The sequence below is a fragment of the Argopecten irradians genome, chromosome 12 (assembly GCF_041381155.1).
Source record: "Argopecten irradians isolate NY chromosome 12, Ai_NY, whole genome shotgun sequence".
Classification (NCBI taxonomy): Eukaryota; Metazoa; Mollusca; class Bivalvia; order Pectinida; family Pectinidae; genus Argopecten; species Argopecten irradians.
The window spans coordinates 16,026,221-16,043,380 of NC_091145.1; the positions used below are offsets into that span (position 1 = coordinate 16,026,221).

The 17,160-nt window shown below is 37.1% G+C and overlaps 1 protein-coding gene across 1 annotated transcript in view; it reads left to right on the top strand.

Moving 5' to 3' along the window:
* The window catches only part of LOC138336316 (metabotropic glutamate receptor-like), a 109,673-nt gene that overhangs the window by 69,205 nt on the left and 23,308 nt on the right, over positions 1-17,160 (top strand). The window contains exon 3 of the mRNA XM_069285753.1: positions 2,282-3,841. Coding sequence (XP_069141854.1) covers positions 2,467-3,841 — 1,375 coding nt within the window. The 5' untranslated portion in view covers positions 2,282-2,466. The remainder of the gene's footprint in view (positions 1-2,281; positions 3,842-17,160) is intronic.

Here is a 17,160-nt window from a genome sequence, read left to right on the forward strand (position 1 = left end):
TGTCATATAGAAAATATGTCAAAAAAATTAAACTTCTATTGCAACTAATTTAAAGAAATGACCAATTTGGCGTTTCTTTAGAAGGTGCGTTATTTACATTTTATAGAGAGGTGAAATTTCAACCTTTTTCATATTTTATTTGGCAGCAATGGGTTCCTTGCACTAGTAAACATAGTCGCATGGTTATTTTGGTGACAGAAATATGTACCGAACCCTGTAAACTAACTAAACTGAAATGTACAATTATTTGCATATTTTGCCAAAATTTACAAGCAACACAACCCATTACGAGTCAGCAGCTTTTCATGTACACCTAATAGTTGATATATAGGCATACAAAATAGCACTGGTATAAACAGGGTCTAAACCCTTATTAAACGGCTCGAGTTTTATCACCAAATAAAACATGCTGATAGATACAATATAAATATGACATAGATCGTTAAATCAATACACATTCATACTGGCACACAAGATCCAACCGTTAAAATGTTAAAGCTACATATATACCAATATATGCTCATTTGTAGCCGTTCGAAATTTCGATAAAACGAAACAGTCTAGACAACGAGGCCCACACGTCCTTGTTACCGTCAAACATGAAGCATAGAAATAGCACACCAAATGAAACATGTCTAGATTCATTTCATGAAACACGTATTGAGTTAAAAAGGGGAAAAATTGTTTTGGCTGGCGTATTTTGAAGACGGACACAGACCGTTGACTGACATCTAAACCTTATATTATATAGTGATTGTCTCGCGAAAAGCCTAGACATAGTCTATTGATAAGTCTAGATATTGTTACGTGATAAGTCTAGATAAAGTCTCGTGCCAAGTCTAGATATAGTCCTGTGCTAAGCATAGATATAGTCTCCTGACATGTCTAAATATAGTATCACGATAAGTTTAGATAAAGTCTCGTGACAAGTCTAGATATAGTCTCGTGCTAAGCATAGATATAGTCTCCTGACATGTCTAAATATAGTATCACGATAAGTTTAGATAAAGTCTCGTGACAAGTCTAGATATAGTCTCGTGCTAAGCATAGATATAGTCTCCTGACATGTCTAAATATAGTATCACGATAAGTTTAGATAAAGTCTCGTGACAAGTCTAGATATAGTCTCATGATAAGTCTAGATATAGTCTCATGTCAAGTCTTGATATAATCTCTCGACAAGTCTAGATATAGTCTCGTGACAAGTCTAGATATAGTCTCGTGACAAGTCTAGATATAGTCTCGTGACAAGTCTAGATATAGTCTCGTGACAAGTTTAGATATAGTCTCGTGACAAGTCTAGATATAGTCTCATGTCAAGTCTTGATATAATCTCTCGACAAGTCTAGATATAGTCTCGTGACAAGTCTAGATATAGTCTCGTGACAAGTCTAGATATAGTCTCGTGACAAGTCTAGATATAGTCTCGTGATCAGTCTAGATATGGTCTCATGACATGTCTAGATATAGTCTTGTGACAAGTCTAGATATGGTCTCCTGACATGTCTAGATAAAGTCTCGTGACATGTCTTGATATAATATCGTGACAAGTATAGATATGGTCTCCTGACATGTCTAGATAAAGTCTCGTGACATGTCTTGATATAATATCGTGACAGGTCTAGATAAAGTCTTATGCTAAGTCTAGATATAGAATCGTGATAAGCCTAGATATAGTATTATCATCAGTCTAGATAAAGACTCGTGACAAGTCTAGATATTGTCTCGTGACAAGTCTAGATGTTGTCTCGTGACAAGTCTAGATATTGTCTCGTGACAAGTCTAGATATTGACTCGTGACAAGTCTAGATAATGTCTCGTGACAAGTCTAGATGTTGTCTCATGACAATCTAGATATTGTATCGTGGCAAGTCTAGATATTGTCTTGTGATAAGTCTAGATATAGACTCGTGCTAAGTCTTAGTCACATGAAATTACCTTCACTGGGTGGTTTTAGTGATGATTTTTTTATGGATAATTTGTTTTTAAATTCTGGAATACCGTCACTAAATATTTCTATATTGTATGCACGTATGCATGATTACAATGTTTCTATTGCTGTTGAGCTGCCATTGTACACACGGAAATGACGTCAGTTACTCTTATTTGAGATGTCGGTAATGGTGAAATGCTATCAAGGGAATCGTGCAGAAGTTAATGGCTCTCGTCAAAATAAACATGAAAAATGTAACCTCCTTCCTGTGATAATTAGATTTATTTTCAAACACCTAGCTCTAATTTCTAAGTATCTCTACCAATAATTAATGTACGTATTTTGTAGGTTTGCAGACGCCCTTTTTAAAAGTCAAGAGGGACGAATTTGAAACGGCAATTGAAGATGGGAAGCTAACATGAGTTGGTAAAGAAAGCCGTCAGACCACACAGGTACATTGACATCGATCGGTACGGGCTATGGTACTGACATCTTCTTGAGGATTTTATGAAAAGCTAGAGTGATGGTAAGCGATGGAAATCCCGTACCACTCTCGTCTTGTGTGGGGCGTAGTTCTTATTCTATTCTACAAAACTTACCTGTTCGATTCCGTCATAACATTCCGTGGAAATGACACAGGTAAACTTTCGCGCTCTGACGAGTCTGCAAACGTGAAAGGAGACATCATCCTTGGCGGGTTGTTCCCTGTTCACCAGAAAGGGGACGATGGTGCCGAATGTGGCGCTATCAACATCCAACGTGGAGTACAGCGTCTCGAAGCAATGCTTTTTACGGTTGACCGAATCAATTCGGACCCGGATGTTCTTCCAGGGATTGTGCTCGGAGCTGAGATTTTCGACACGTGTTCAAGAGGTACCTATGCCCTTGAGAGATCTCTGGAATTCATACGAGCTTCCTTTGCTAATCTGGATAGTGCCGATTTTAAATGTGATGATGGCTCAGAAGCCAAAGCTAATGCAACACCCCGTGCTATTGCGGGCGTCATTGGGGGTTCATACAGCAGTGTTTCCATACAGGTAGCTAATCTTCTCCGATTGTTCAAATTGCCCCAGATCAGTTACGCGTCAACTAGCGCGGACCTTAGCGACAAAAAGCGGTATGATTATTTTGTGAGGACGGTCCCGCCAGATGGTTTCCAAGCTAAAGCAATGGCGGACATCGTCCAACTGTTTAACTGGACGTACGTATCAACGGTCGCTTCGGAGGGAGATTACGGACAGTCAGGAATAGAGTCATTCCAAAACGAGGCTAGAGCCAGAAATATTTGTATTTCAATATCAATTAAGATAATTTCCAATTCGAACCAAGAAACTTTTGACAAAGCTATAGAGGGTTTACATGGTAAGAAAAACGCTATGATTGTAGTTTTATTTCTTCGTGTGGAAGATGCGCGAAATTTGTTGCTAGCAGCGAAGCGGAAAAAACTTTATAATCGTTTTACGTGGATTGCGAGTGACGGTTGGGGTATGCAGGATAAACCCGTGGTGGGGAATGAAGATATAGCGGAAGGGGCAATGACTATAGAATTAGATTCAACACTTATTCCGGAATTTGATACTTATTTTTTGAAACTTAAACCGGAAACAAATACAAGAAATCCATGGTTCGAAGAATACTGGGAGACAGTACATGAGTGTAAATTTTGGACACAAGGTAATACTGACCAAAACATTAGAAGGAATTGTACGGGCCGAGAGAAAAGACCCGACGTTTACCAACAGGAAACAAAGGTGCAGTTTATATACAATGCCGTTTATGCCATGGCGCTATCCTTGGATCGGATGCACCGAGACGTGTGTCCAGGCACGACAAAACTCTGTGAAAATATGAAAAAAATTGACGGGGAGCGTCTCCTTAAAGAATACATTTTAAACACATCCTTTAATGGTAAGTAACGCATGTACATTGTTATCATTTGTCACAAAGAATCCACCACCCATGAGATTTGATAAGTTGTGCCCCTTTTTAATTTACAATTAGTAAGAAAGATGGCGCGCCGACCTCATCTTGTACGAAAGTATGATCTATTTTACTGACATCGCGTTAACGCTAGTAATAGACAGACCAGACCTAGAATATTGACACTATATTAGGAAATTGGCAGACATTCATAGTTCGGACAGATGGAAAACGGATCTGACAGACAGGTAGAGGTCAATCTGAGAACGATGTAATCATTGTCTTATTGGAAATGTGAGATTTACATTGTGGGCGTGTTCGATTGTGTCACTATATAAATGTATCGATGAAGACAGGCGACTATTCCCTAAGTCAATATGTTTTACCATTTTTTTTTCATATTTGAGGTAGTCGTGGTTTTGATAAAATGTTACTCTCTCTTTTGGAGTCAAAGATGGGATGGCATAAATTATGTTAAATTTTCTTATTTAAAAGTTTCCGTTAAGGAATGTTAAGGAGCGTTGGTGAGGCTAGGCCCGATTTTTCAGATACCGTATCGAGCAGTGATACATTTGAGAACAAATTATTAATTATGTTTACATTGCTATGTCCTTTTACATAATTTTTTACTTTACATTAGCTCTTACTAAGTACGGTGAGTCAGAACCTTTCCAACGGCAACCAATTCTCTCAGTTTTACTTAAAAATAAATCTTAATTTGATCTACGCTGCCAGGGATGGTTAACGGGTGCTTGTATGAAGATAAACGATATTGTTCGTTTGTTTGATATAAGAATATTGACCACGTACAACATGAAACGTCGTTGGTCTCTTTGGTAGAGATACTGCCACAAGAATTAAATAAAAACAGCAAGGGAAGGAAGGTTTCATGATGCTACCATTGAACTTTATCCTGTAGCGCTTGATACAATTTACGCTAATATCAAAGCCCTGTTTTGCACTACAAGGCTCGTTACACAATGATTTGATGACATTTTTATAAAGTTACATATACGCACTCAGCCTATACATCGTTTTTATCTTCACAAAACACTAGCATTGTAGCCTACAGACATCGTTGTAATCAAATCAGTCCATGTAGACTCTTGCGATAAAAGCCATACTCATTTTGACGTAAATCTTAAAGACTCAATGTAATTGTACAGTTGGATGCCTCGAGTAATAGAAAGTTTCTCTGCGCCATAATACAGACATTGGGGAACTGTTCTGTCTTGGCTCGAAGTAGGCAGATAGACTCTGATCAACTTCGGCAAAATTTCACACTTGGTCAAACCGAATAATGACTTCCTAGTACGACAAACAGAGAGAACCGCTACAGCAACCACGCGTCTGGATCATGATAACTTCACATAGATTTGAGTTTCCCTTCATTCATAATAGTCTACGTTATACTTAGTTGGTGTTTTGATGAGTTGGTGATAAATTGTGAGTTATATGTACATTCCATGTGTTATGACATGACCACAAGATTTTTGTCGTAGCCTGGTTAAATCGGGCTATATCTAAGCCTGAGGACCAATCTGCGTCATCAATCGGCTGTAGTTTGGCGGCTATTTTGTCATCTCTAGCGGCAATGGGACTCATTCACGTACCACGTGATACCTGTTAACGTTTGTGCGAGACTATTGTTTCTATCGGTGATGGAATGACGTCAAAAGAGGATATTCCGTGCTAACGTCATTTCAGCGGCAAAATCACAAAGAGTACCATTCTATCACCATTGGAGATACTAGTCCCGCACAAACGTTATCGGGTATCACGTGGTACATGTCCGCGAATGATTCCCATAGATATGAGCAAATATATTGAAGCTACATTATGTGCGTACACATTGTTTTACATGATGCCTGATTTGTTAGATTACCTAGCTGAGAAAGAGTTCCGTGACATAGGTCTTTTTCACACTGATAGCCTCAATATGATAATATAGTACACCTACAGACGAAGAGATAAAGGATGGCTGACTTTTCTCCCAAAATCTTGCCGAATGATGACGTAGATTGTCAGTAATCCTGGATTTGATGTTCCTTCCCATCTGTTGTTTCCGAGATTGTGAGATTGTTGTTCCAATGTGATGTTTTCCCATCTGTTGTTTCCAATGTCATACCAAGATTAGATGATTTGCGCCCCATCTGTTGTTTCCAATGTCATATCCAAGATACAACGATCTAGATATGATGTTGCGCCCCATCTGTTGTTTCCAATGTCATAGCTGAGATACAACGATCTAGATATGATGTTGCGCCCCATCTGTTGTTTCCAATGTCATAGCTGAGATACAACGATCTAGATATGATGTTGCTCCCCATCTGTTGTTTCCAATGTCATAGCCAAGATAAAACGGTGTAGATCTGATGTTGCGCCCCATCTGTTGTTTCCAATGTCATAGCTGAGATACAACGATCTAGATATGATGTTGCGCCCCATCTGTTGTTTCCAATGTCATAGCTGAGATACAACGATCTAGATATGATGTTGCTCTCCATCTGTTGTTTCTAATGTCATAGCCAAGATAAAACGGTGTAGATCTGATGTTGCCCTCCATCTGTTGTTTCCAATGTCATAGCTGAGATACAACGATCTAGATATGATGTTGCGCCCCATCTGTTGTTTCCATGTTGGCCTCTGTTCATGTCATAGCTGAGATACAACGATCTAGATATGTTTGCGCCCCATCTGTTGTTTTCATAGCTGATAAAACGTGTGCGTTATAGCTGAGATACAACGATCTAGATATGATGTTGCTCTCCATCTGTTGTTTCTAATGTCATAGCCAAGATAAAACGGTGTAGATGATGTTGCCCTCCATCTGTGGTTTCCTATATTTCAGCTTTTCATAATTAACGCGTTTGTTGACATATTTCAGTTTCTCTTAATTAACGTCTTTGTCGAGTTTTTTTTATCTTTTCATAATTAACGTCGGTTTTTTATGATTATTGCGTTTTTTACATATTCCGGCTTTTCATAATTAACGCGTTTGTTGGCATATTTCAGCTCATCTGACCGCTATTTGCAATACATTTCTTTAATTTCTTATTTTTGGGTGGATTTATTAATTCATTTCTTTCTATAGTAGATTTATCTTATCAAATATGATCACTCTTGAAACAGAAATTTTTGTAATATAGCATATTTCTGTGAGTCAAATAGCAACAAAAAGTATATTAGTAATGGACAATGTATACCCGCTGTATACAAAATCAATATATATTTCGTTAAAAATGAAGGTCTGTGGTTGATAATTTCCGTCACTGGCCATTTGTCGTTATACTGGTCAGTTGTGTTATTAGACTGGACTTAGGAAAGCAATTGGTGCGGCTGGCTGGACAAATTGGATCTACATGTGGTCAGCTACGGCCGTCACACAAATGTCATATACGTCCCGAGCACATTACCTCGAGGAGATCGTAATAGCAATACCACCAATAGCAGTTAATTTCAGACGTCCATACGAGAAAATAAAGACAAATCAAAAAGACGGAAGCCAGAAGTAGAACTCGTCTATCGAAATCATAATTAAGACCTCAATGCGTATTTGTGTTATTCCAGTGCGGGCACCATCTTAACCAATAATTCTCTGGCTGTTAACTTAGTTCATAAGCTGGCGGATCTGTCACTATTGACATCGCGCTGGCAGTTGGATGGTTTTTAGCTATAACCATTTAACTACTAGGAAATACCGCTCACGTCTGTTGTTATGCCTTCTAGAACGAGACGTGGCCGACTCACCCCTTTAATTACAGTGGCCGCCATTTTGTTTTATTCGCGACAGCCGTCAAATTATTGGAGAAAGGGAGTTACGTGGCGAGAAATGCCATCCGTTATCAGTTCGAGTCTAGGCTGTCAACCGACTCCGCCAATATTGGGACTAGTCTGATCGATACATAGCTCGTCTCTCTTCTACAGCTTTTGTAGTGCTGAGTGACGTCCACGAGGCTTCGGCACTATCATAATGACTACAACCAAATACTTCTCAAGGTCCCGGGATCATGAAACAATTTTGAATGGCAAATCAAAAAAGACTAACTTTTAATACTCTAGCTATCTGCAATTTGCTATGTCTAAACTTCAGACTATTCTCGATATTTACGACCATCGGGCCTGGTTATTTCAGAAGAAACCTTTCGATATATAGACATTAAGACTTGTTTATCTCCGTAGGTAACGGGAACATGAAACCAAACAAGAAAACAAACATTTACTTCCCCGCCAGTTACATAACCTGACATGCATACAATAGAAATGCCGATTTAAGGCAGTGGCTATTGACCTGATACCTGATTGATTGTAAGTGACAAAAAATTAACGGAGCTTAGGCTAGCAATACCATCACGGGTTTCATATCTGAATAACATCCATTGTGCTAAAATGGGTCTTTCGAGCCATACCTTCTGATCCATAGGAATTAGAGACTCGGCATTGTTTTCTGTGCGTCAGTTAATCCTTTTATAAACGGTTAACATGACCTAGGAGACAACACCATGGAATCTCATCTGATGTGCCGGGATTACATTTTTACGTTTCCGGAAATTGTTGTGGATGTTGTTTTGCTTTTTCAATTTCTCTCTCGAGCACTGACGTCATTGATTTCTTGTCGAAACCGTCACGTGAAACTTGGCAGATTTAATATCGTGTATGTTTGCGAAAGCTCTTTGGTTCAATAATGGTATTATTTAACATTCCGAGTTTCCACCAGTTGCCACATTAAGAGAAAATTAAATGGGTATAAACAAAGATTAATGCTACTGAAAACATAAATTAATGAGTCTTGATCAACAGAACCGAATTAAAGTTATTTTGTTTTGGCACGTGCTAGTTTTGAAGTTAAGGCGACTTAATTGCAAATTCAATATTTACAACATAATTTCAAATAAAAAACAAATAAAAAAAAACTTCATTTGTATTAGGCAAGTATTTAATTTAGTTTCAACGTTTCGACTTTAAGTAAAGGTGAAATATGTCAATGGATTTCCTAATCACTGTCATTGTCATTGAATATCAGAAATAATCATGGAATACCTATACATGCAGACGCCCTGTTTATGTTTAATTTTAGATCAAGTCACGCACGACTGCTTTCTACTTTATGTGGCATAATATAGCAAGTATTTTTTGCGGGAATAATGTTTCGTGATTTTGTTGAACATAATTGCGGTCGCGAAAAGGTTAAATTAAAATGTACTCTTTTCTGAAATCATCGCGAAAGTTGGGTTAGTTAATTCTGTAACGAAGTCAAACTCGGATTTTTTTAACCTCAAAATAATCAGATTTTTGTTATTTGTTTCTCAAAACTTACATAAAATTGTTAAAAATTTTCATTGAAAATTGATGACAACGCAAGTCTAGTCGTGGAAAACGATTTACAAAATGTAAGTGCCCCGTTATCTCGTTACGTGGAATACCGTTATACGAAATACCTGAATTGTACATTCATAGCGTGAAACGAGCGTACCAACATGTGATGCACGTGCATAACACTATGTAAAGGTAGTAGGATGCACGCACGTGTAAAATATCAGGTCCCCACCACAACAAGGATACACGCACGTGTAAAATCTCAGGTCTCCACCACATCAAGGATACACGTACGTGTAAAATCTCAGGTCCCCACCACACCAAGGAAACACGCATGTGAAAAATCTCAGGTGCCGATCATACAAGGGATACACGCAAGTATAAAATATCAGGTCCCCACCACATCAAGGAAACACACACGTGTAAAATCTCAGGTCCCCCTCCACACCAAGGATACATGCACGTGTAAAATCTCAGGTCCCCTCCACACCAAGGATACACGCATGTGTAGATACACGCACGTGTAAAACCTCAGGTTCCCACCATACCAAGGATACATGCACGTGTAAAACCCCAGGTCGCCACTACATCAAGGATACACGCACGTGTTAACAATCAGGTGCCCACCACACCAAGGATACACGCACGTGTAAAACGTGAGGTGCCCATCACACCAAGGATACACGCACGTGTTAATAATCAGGTGTCCATCACACCAAGGAAACTCGCACGTGTAAAACCTCAGGTCCCCACCACACCAAGGAAACAATAATGGTGTAATCTTTTGACTATGATCACTCGATCGAACAGTGCAAACGCCCTTTACCAAATCACATTTTTTCTAAATAGGAAGTTTTGTATAGACAGCCAATGACCTTTACAAAGACAAGTAAACACGACAACATCCGTGTCTGTATCTCAATCAGACACCCATCCTCGACCTTTGACCTTCATAAATTTTCCAGATTTCACTGTACTTCCTGATCTAAAACATTTTTCTATGTATTTTTCGGCATTTCATTTCGATCAAATGAGATCGTTAGTTATGTGACAAATATTTATTGCTTCATATGACATTTGATTCCCTTTGAGAAATTGAAAAGTAATTAAATGCAAAGGTTAGATTTTTCTTTTTCAATATTAATTACCGTATAACTAGATCATGAAATCAGCGCCATTGCAAGTCGTCATGGTAACCAGACATTTTTCATCCGGGGACTTTTTTATAATGTGCAAATCGAGGACCACTTCCTACCGAAATTCAATTACGATCTCAAGCATGATGTCATTACCGCGGCCATTTGCAAGAAATCCAGAATTTCAGAGAACAGAGACTTGTAATAGAATCAAAGTCCATAGACGGTATTAGACGTATCAAGTATCAAAATGATGAGCTGTCCCTCTCCCTGAATGTCTGACGATGTAATCCCATTGTAGGAATACGAGGTAGGATCTTACACACTATACAGTTCTCTCAAATACGATCACAAGTTCAGCTTTCGATAACAAAAGATATAAATTTACACACACAAAAATCATACAAATTACCTTTATTGAACAAATGTATTGCATTATCTCTCAGTGAACAAAGTTGCATGCCGCGTTTCTGCATTTACTAAAATTGATAGTTTTATCAACAATGTAATTATAGAACGGATCGTTGAGCAATTCTATAAAATGTCTATTGTGTGTTTTTTGTTTTTGTTTTTATTATATTATATAGAATACTATGTAGACTGTTTTATGTTTTTGTTTTTGATTATGTATACAGAGTACTATATAGACAATTTTATGTCATGAAGAATACCATGTAGACAATTTTATGTCTTACAGAATACTATGTAGACTGTTTTATGTTATACAGAAAACTATATAGACAGATTTATGTTATATTGAATACTATGATCCATGTTTATCAATTCAATCAAAATGAAGAATTTATCCAATAAATAAAAGTATATCATGTAATCATGATCATATTTTTCTTTTTTCCTCTCTTTTAAAGTATTTTATAGAGTCACGAATAGTAATTGTTACTCTTAGTTTCTGTCGTTAAATAGAAATAAGCCATCACACTGAAGCCAATGTATGAGTATAGAAGCGCCATATGCTTTCTTCTAACTACCCACTTCTCAATAACCTTCCCAGCTCTGTCACTCCATTCAATATCAATAATTTCATTTTGGTAGATACATAATTGAATCATTCTGACGGGACGTGTGTTTATCAAATACAATTCGATGATTGCCAGTTCTGAACATATAGATCTCGGGCGGGTTGTCGAGGCGAGGTTTTGATTACAAGTCTTCAAATCCAGCGAGAGTTCGATACAATGGACTCGCATTTTGACGTGTGTTTTGTCAAACGGACGTAGTTGCGACCTCCAAATCGTTAGCGAATCCGCAAACTGTGTGAGTGCCTCTCAAACATATAACCGAGTTAGCCAATATAAGCGTCCCAATGATATCATTTAATTTCTGGATTGATCAAGGAGTTTATGTGATGTTTGTATCGAATTATATACAACTCTGTCTTCACCGATTGTTCATGAAGCGCAGAAATGGCAAGACTAATCCAACAGGCAGACGACAGCCTGGTTGTCAAGTACATGGTGGTTGTCAAGTACATGGTGGTGGTGGTCAAGTATATGATTGTGGTGGTCAAGTATATGGTGGTGATCAAGAACATGGTTGTGGTAGTCAATTATATGGTGGAGGTAGTCAGGTATATGGTGGTGATAGTCAAGTATATGGTGGTGGTGGTCAAGTATATAGTGGTGGTCAAGAAAACAGTGGTGGTAGTCAAGTATATGGTTGTGGTAGTCAGGTATATAGTGGTGGTAGTCAAGTATATGATGGTGGTAGTCAAGTATATTGGCAGTCAAGTATACAGTGGTGGTAGTCAAGTATATGGTTGTGGTAGTCAGGTATATAGTGGTGGTAGTCAAGTATATGATGGTGGTGGTCAAGTATATGATTGTGGTGGTCAAGTATATGGTGGTGATCAAGTATATGGTGGTGGTAGTCAAGTATATGGTGGTGGTAGTCAAGTATATGGTGGTGGTAGTCAAGTATATGGTGGTGGTAGTCAAGTATATGGTGGTGGTAGTCAAGTATATGGTGGTGGTAGTCAAGTATATGGTGGTGGTAGTCAAGTATATGGTGGTGGTAGTCAAGTATATAGTGGTGGTAGTCAAGTATATGGTGGTGGTAGTCAAGTATATGGTGGTGGTAGTCAAGTATATGGTGGTGGTAGTCAAGTATATGGTGGTGGTAGTCAAGTATATGGTGGTGGTAGTCAAGTATATGGTGGTGGTAGTCAAGTATATGGTGGTGGTAGTCAAGTATATGTGGTGGTGGTAGTCAAGTATATGGTGGTGGTAGTCAAGTATGTGATGGTGGTGTTCAAGTATATGGTGGTGGTGGTCAAGTATATGATGGTGGTGTTCAAGTATATGGTGGTGGTAGTCAAGTATGTGGTGGTGGTAGTCAAGTATGTGGTGGTGTAGTCAAGTATGGTGGTGTTCAAGATGTATGGTGGTGGTAGTCAAGTGTATGGTGGTGGTAGTCAAGTATATGGTGGTGGTAGTCAAGTATATGGTGGTGGTAGTCAGGTATATAGTGGTGGTAGTCAAGTATATGGTGGTGGTAGTCAAGTATATGGTGGTGGTAGTCAAGTATATGGTGGTGGTAGTCAAGTATATGGTGGTGGTAGTCAAGTATATGGTGGTGGTAGTCAAGTATATGGTGGTGGTGTTCAAGTATGTGATGGTGGTGTTCAAGTATATGGTGGTGGTAGTCAAGTATATGGTGAATGTGGTAGTCAAGTATATGGTGGTGGTAGTCAAGTATATGGTGGTGGTCAAGTATATGGTGGTGGTAGTCAAGTATATAGTGGTGGTCAAGTATATAGTGGTGGTGGTCAAATAATTGGTGGTGGTAGTCAATTATATGGTGGCGGTAGTCAAGTATATGGTTGTGGTCAAGATCATGGAGATTGTAGTCAAATATATGGTAGTGGTAGTCAGGTATATGGTAGTGGTTATAAGTACATTATGATTGTAGTTAAGTATATGGTGGTGGTAGTTAGGTTTATAGTGGTGGTAGTCAAGTTTATGGTGGTGGTAGTCAAGTATATGGTGGTGGTAGTCAAGTACATGATGGTGGTTATCAAATACATGGTGGTGGTAGTCAAGCATATGTTGGTCGAAGTCAAGGATAAGGTGATGGTAGTCAAATATATGGTGGTGGTAATCAAGTGCATGGTGGTGGTAGTCAAGTATATGGTGGTGGTAGTCAAGTACATGGTGGTTGTAGTCAAGTATATGGTGGTGGTAGTCAAGTATATGGTGATGGTAGTCAAGTATATGGTGGTGGTAGTCAAGTACATGGTGGTGGTAGTCAAGTATATGGTGGTGGTAGTCAAGTACATTATGATGGAAGTCAAGTATATGGTGGTGGTAGTCAAGCATATTTGATGATGGTAGTCAAGTAAATGATGGTAGTTGTTTTTTCTGTATAATGAGGTCATACAAACCACTTTTTATCTGAATCATAGATCGGCCTTGGTTTGCCTCATTTAGATTAAACTGGTTTAATGAAATACAAATAACTACAAGTATCTAGGGTTATTTGTTTTTTACTTTTTCATGACAAAATGATTTCTAAGTAAATCTTAACTTGTGTCACGTAATTACATTAGAAAAATGCAGAGGATGAACAATTGTTGGCAACAATGTGGTAATTTATTTATTGGAATTTTCGGGCAAAATTGTTGAAAACTAGGTTAAAACCTGTATCATGAGGAGACATCCAGACACAAGTCAAATAAGATGAAAAAAGTCGGATATATATCCAGAACAATCTATATTTGAAACGAGACATTCGCCAACATTCTGAATAGATTTGATACAATCTGAGGCGATTACATTAAGAAGACTCGGTGTTTTACTTTGTTGCGTTGGGAAAGTATTTAAATTCCAATCCTTAGATTGATTTTAAAATTCGATTTATTTCCCCTGATTATTTCGTCTGAGCCGATTTTGGACTGGCTCCGTCTATCACTGGCTAACCAAACCAGAAATAGATTCCGAATCAAGACCTCTCGCAATCCAATATGTCTGCCAAACTACAAACATTATTTCAATTAAATAGGCCCTCTCAAACCCTCATTTTAGTTTAGTCAAACAACAACTTTAGAGAAACACAAACAATTTAACTTAAGGAAATATTAATTTGTCCCGTATCTGTTCGTTTTATTGTCTTAAAGGAGTTTCCAATTCACGAGATTTGATAAATCGAGTCTAAGAAGTTTCAAACAAATACACATTTGGAGAAAAGTTTCAGAAAATCTCATGAAGTTGGAACCGATTGAAGTGAAGTTTTTACTTTATATCACCATACAATATGACGCTAACGACTATGGTCAGTGAATAAACATGACATGAATTTATAGCGTATAAAATAAATAAGGATATCAGGCAAATAATATCTTACGTATGTATCGGGATAATAAACATATTATTGCTTTCAGAATATTGCAAATATGCTGCTATTTAAATCTCTATCATGATTGTAAAAACTGCTATATAAATTTCTGTCATGATAGTAAATAATGCCATAGAAATCTCGGTCATGATAGTAAATACTGCCATAGAAAGATATCAGGATAGTAAATACTGCCATAGACATTTCTGTCAGGATAGTAAATGCTGCCATAGAAAGATATCAGGATAGTGAATACTGCCATAGACATTTCTGTCAGGATAGTAAATGCTGCCATAGAAAGATATCAGGATAGTGAATACTGCCATAGACATTTCTGTCAGGATAGTAAATACTGCCATAGAAATCTCGGTCATGATAGTAAATACTGCCATAGAAAGATATCAGGATAGTGAATACTGCCATAGACATTTCTGTCAGGATAGTAAATGCTGCCATAGAAAGATATCAGGATAGTGAATACTGCCACTGATATAAATCTCAGTCATGATAGTAAATACTTCAATAGAAATCTCACTCATGATAGTAAATACTGCCAGAGAAATCTCAGTCATGATAGTAAATACTTCTGTAGAAATCTCAGTTATGATAGTAAATATTGCCATTGAAATCATTGTCAGGATAGTAAATACTGCCATTGATATAAATCTCTGTCATTTTAGTAAATACTTCCATAGAAATCTCAGTCATGATAGTAAATACTGCCATAGTAATCTCTATCATGATAGTAAATACTGCCACAGAAATCTTTGTCAGGATAGTAAATACTGCCATTGATATAAATCTCTGTCATGATAGTAAATACTGCCACAGAAATCTTTGTCAGGATAGTAAATACTGCCATAGAAATCTCAGTCATGATAGTAAATACTTCCATAGAAATCTCAGTCATGATAGTAAATACTGCCATAGTAATCTCTATCATGATAGTAAATACTGCCATATAAAATCTCTATCATGATAGTAAATACTGCCATAGAAATCTCAGTCATGATAGTAAATACTGCCATAGAAATCTCAGTCATGATAGTAAATACTGCCATAGAAATCTCAGTCATGATAGTAAATACTGCCATAGAAATCTCAGTCATGATAGTAAATACTTCCATAGAAATCTCAGTCATGATAGTAAATACTGCCATAGAAATCTAAGTCATGATAGTAAATACTGCCATAGAAATCTCAGTCATGATAGTAAATACTGCCATAGAAATCTAAGTCATGATAGTAAATACTGCTATAGAAATATGTCAGGATAGTAAATACTGTCATACAAATATGTCAGGATAGTAAATACTGTCATAGAAAACTCTGTCATGATAGTAAATACTGCCATAGAAATCTGTTATGAAATTTGGAACCGATTGAAGTGAAGTTTTAACTTTATATCACCATACAATATGACGCTAACGACTATGGTCAGTGAATAAACATGACATGAATTTATAGCGTATAAAATAAATAAGGATATCAGGCAAATAATATCTTACGTATGTATCGGGATAATAAACATATTATTGCTTTCAGAATTGCAAATATGCTGCTATTTAAATCTCTATCATGATTGTAAAAACTGCTATATAAATTTCTGTCATGATAGTAAATAATGCCATAGAAATCTCGGTCATGATAGTAAATACTGCCATAGAAAGATATCAGGATAGTAAATACTGCCATAGACATTTCTGTCAGGATAGTAAATGCTGCCATAGAAAGATATCAGGATAGTGAATACTGCCACTGATATAAATCTCAGTCATGATAGTAAATACTGCCATAGAAATCTCTGTCATGATAGTAAATACTTCAATAGAAATCTCATTCATGATAGTAAATACTGCCAGAGAAATCTCAGTCATGATATTAAATACTTCTGTAGAAATCTCACTCATGATAGTAAATACTGCCAGAGAAATCTCAGTCATGATAGTAAATACTTCTGTAGAAATCTCAGTTATGATAGTAAATATTGCCATTGAAATCTAGTTATGATAGTAAATACTGCCTATAGAAATCTTGTCAGGATAGTAAATACTTCCATAGAAATCTTGTCATGATAGTAAATACTGCATAGAAACTCTTCATGATAGTAAATACTGCTATAGAATATGTCAGGATAGTAAATACTGTCATAGAAATGTGTCAGATAGTAAATACTGTCATAGAAAACTCGGTCATGATAGTAAATACTTCCAAAGAAATCTCAGTCATGATAGTAAATACTGCCATAGAAATCTGTCATGAAAGTAAATTCTGCCATAGAAATCTGTTATGAAAGTAAATACTGTCATAGAAATCTTTGTCAGGATAGTTAGTACTGCCATAGAAATATGTCAGGAAAGTAAATACTGCAATAGAAATATGTCAGGAAAGTAAATACTGCTATTTAAATTTCTGTCATGATAGTAAATACTGCCGAAGAAATCTCTGTTCTCTGTCTGGATAGTAATATACTGTCATAGAAAACTCTGATAGTAAATACTGTCA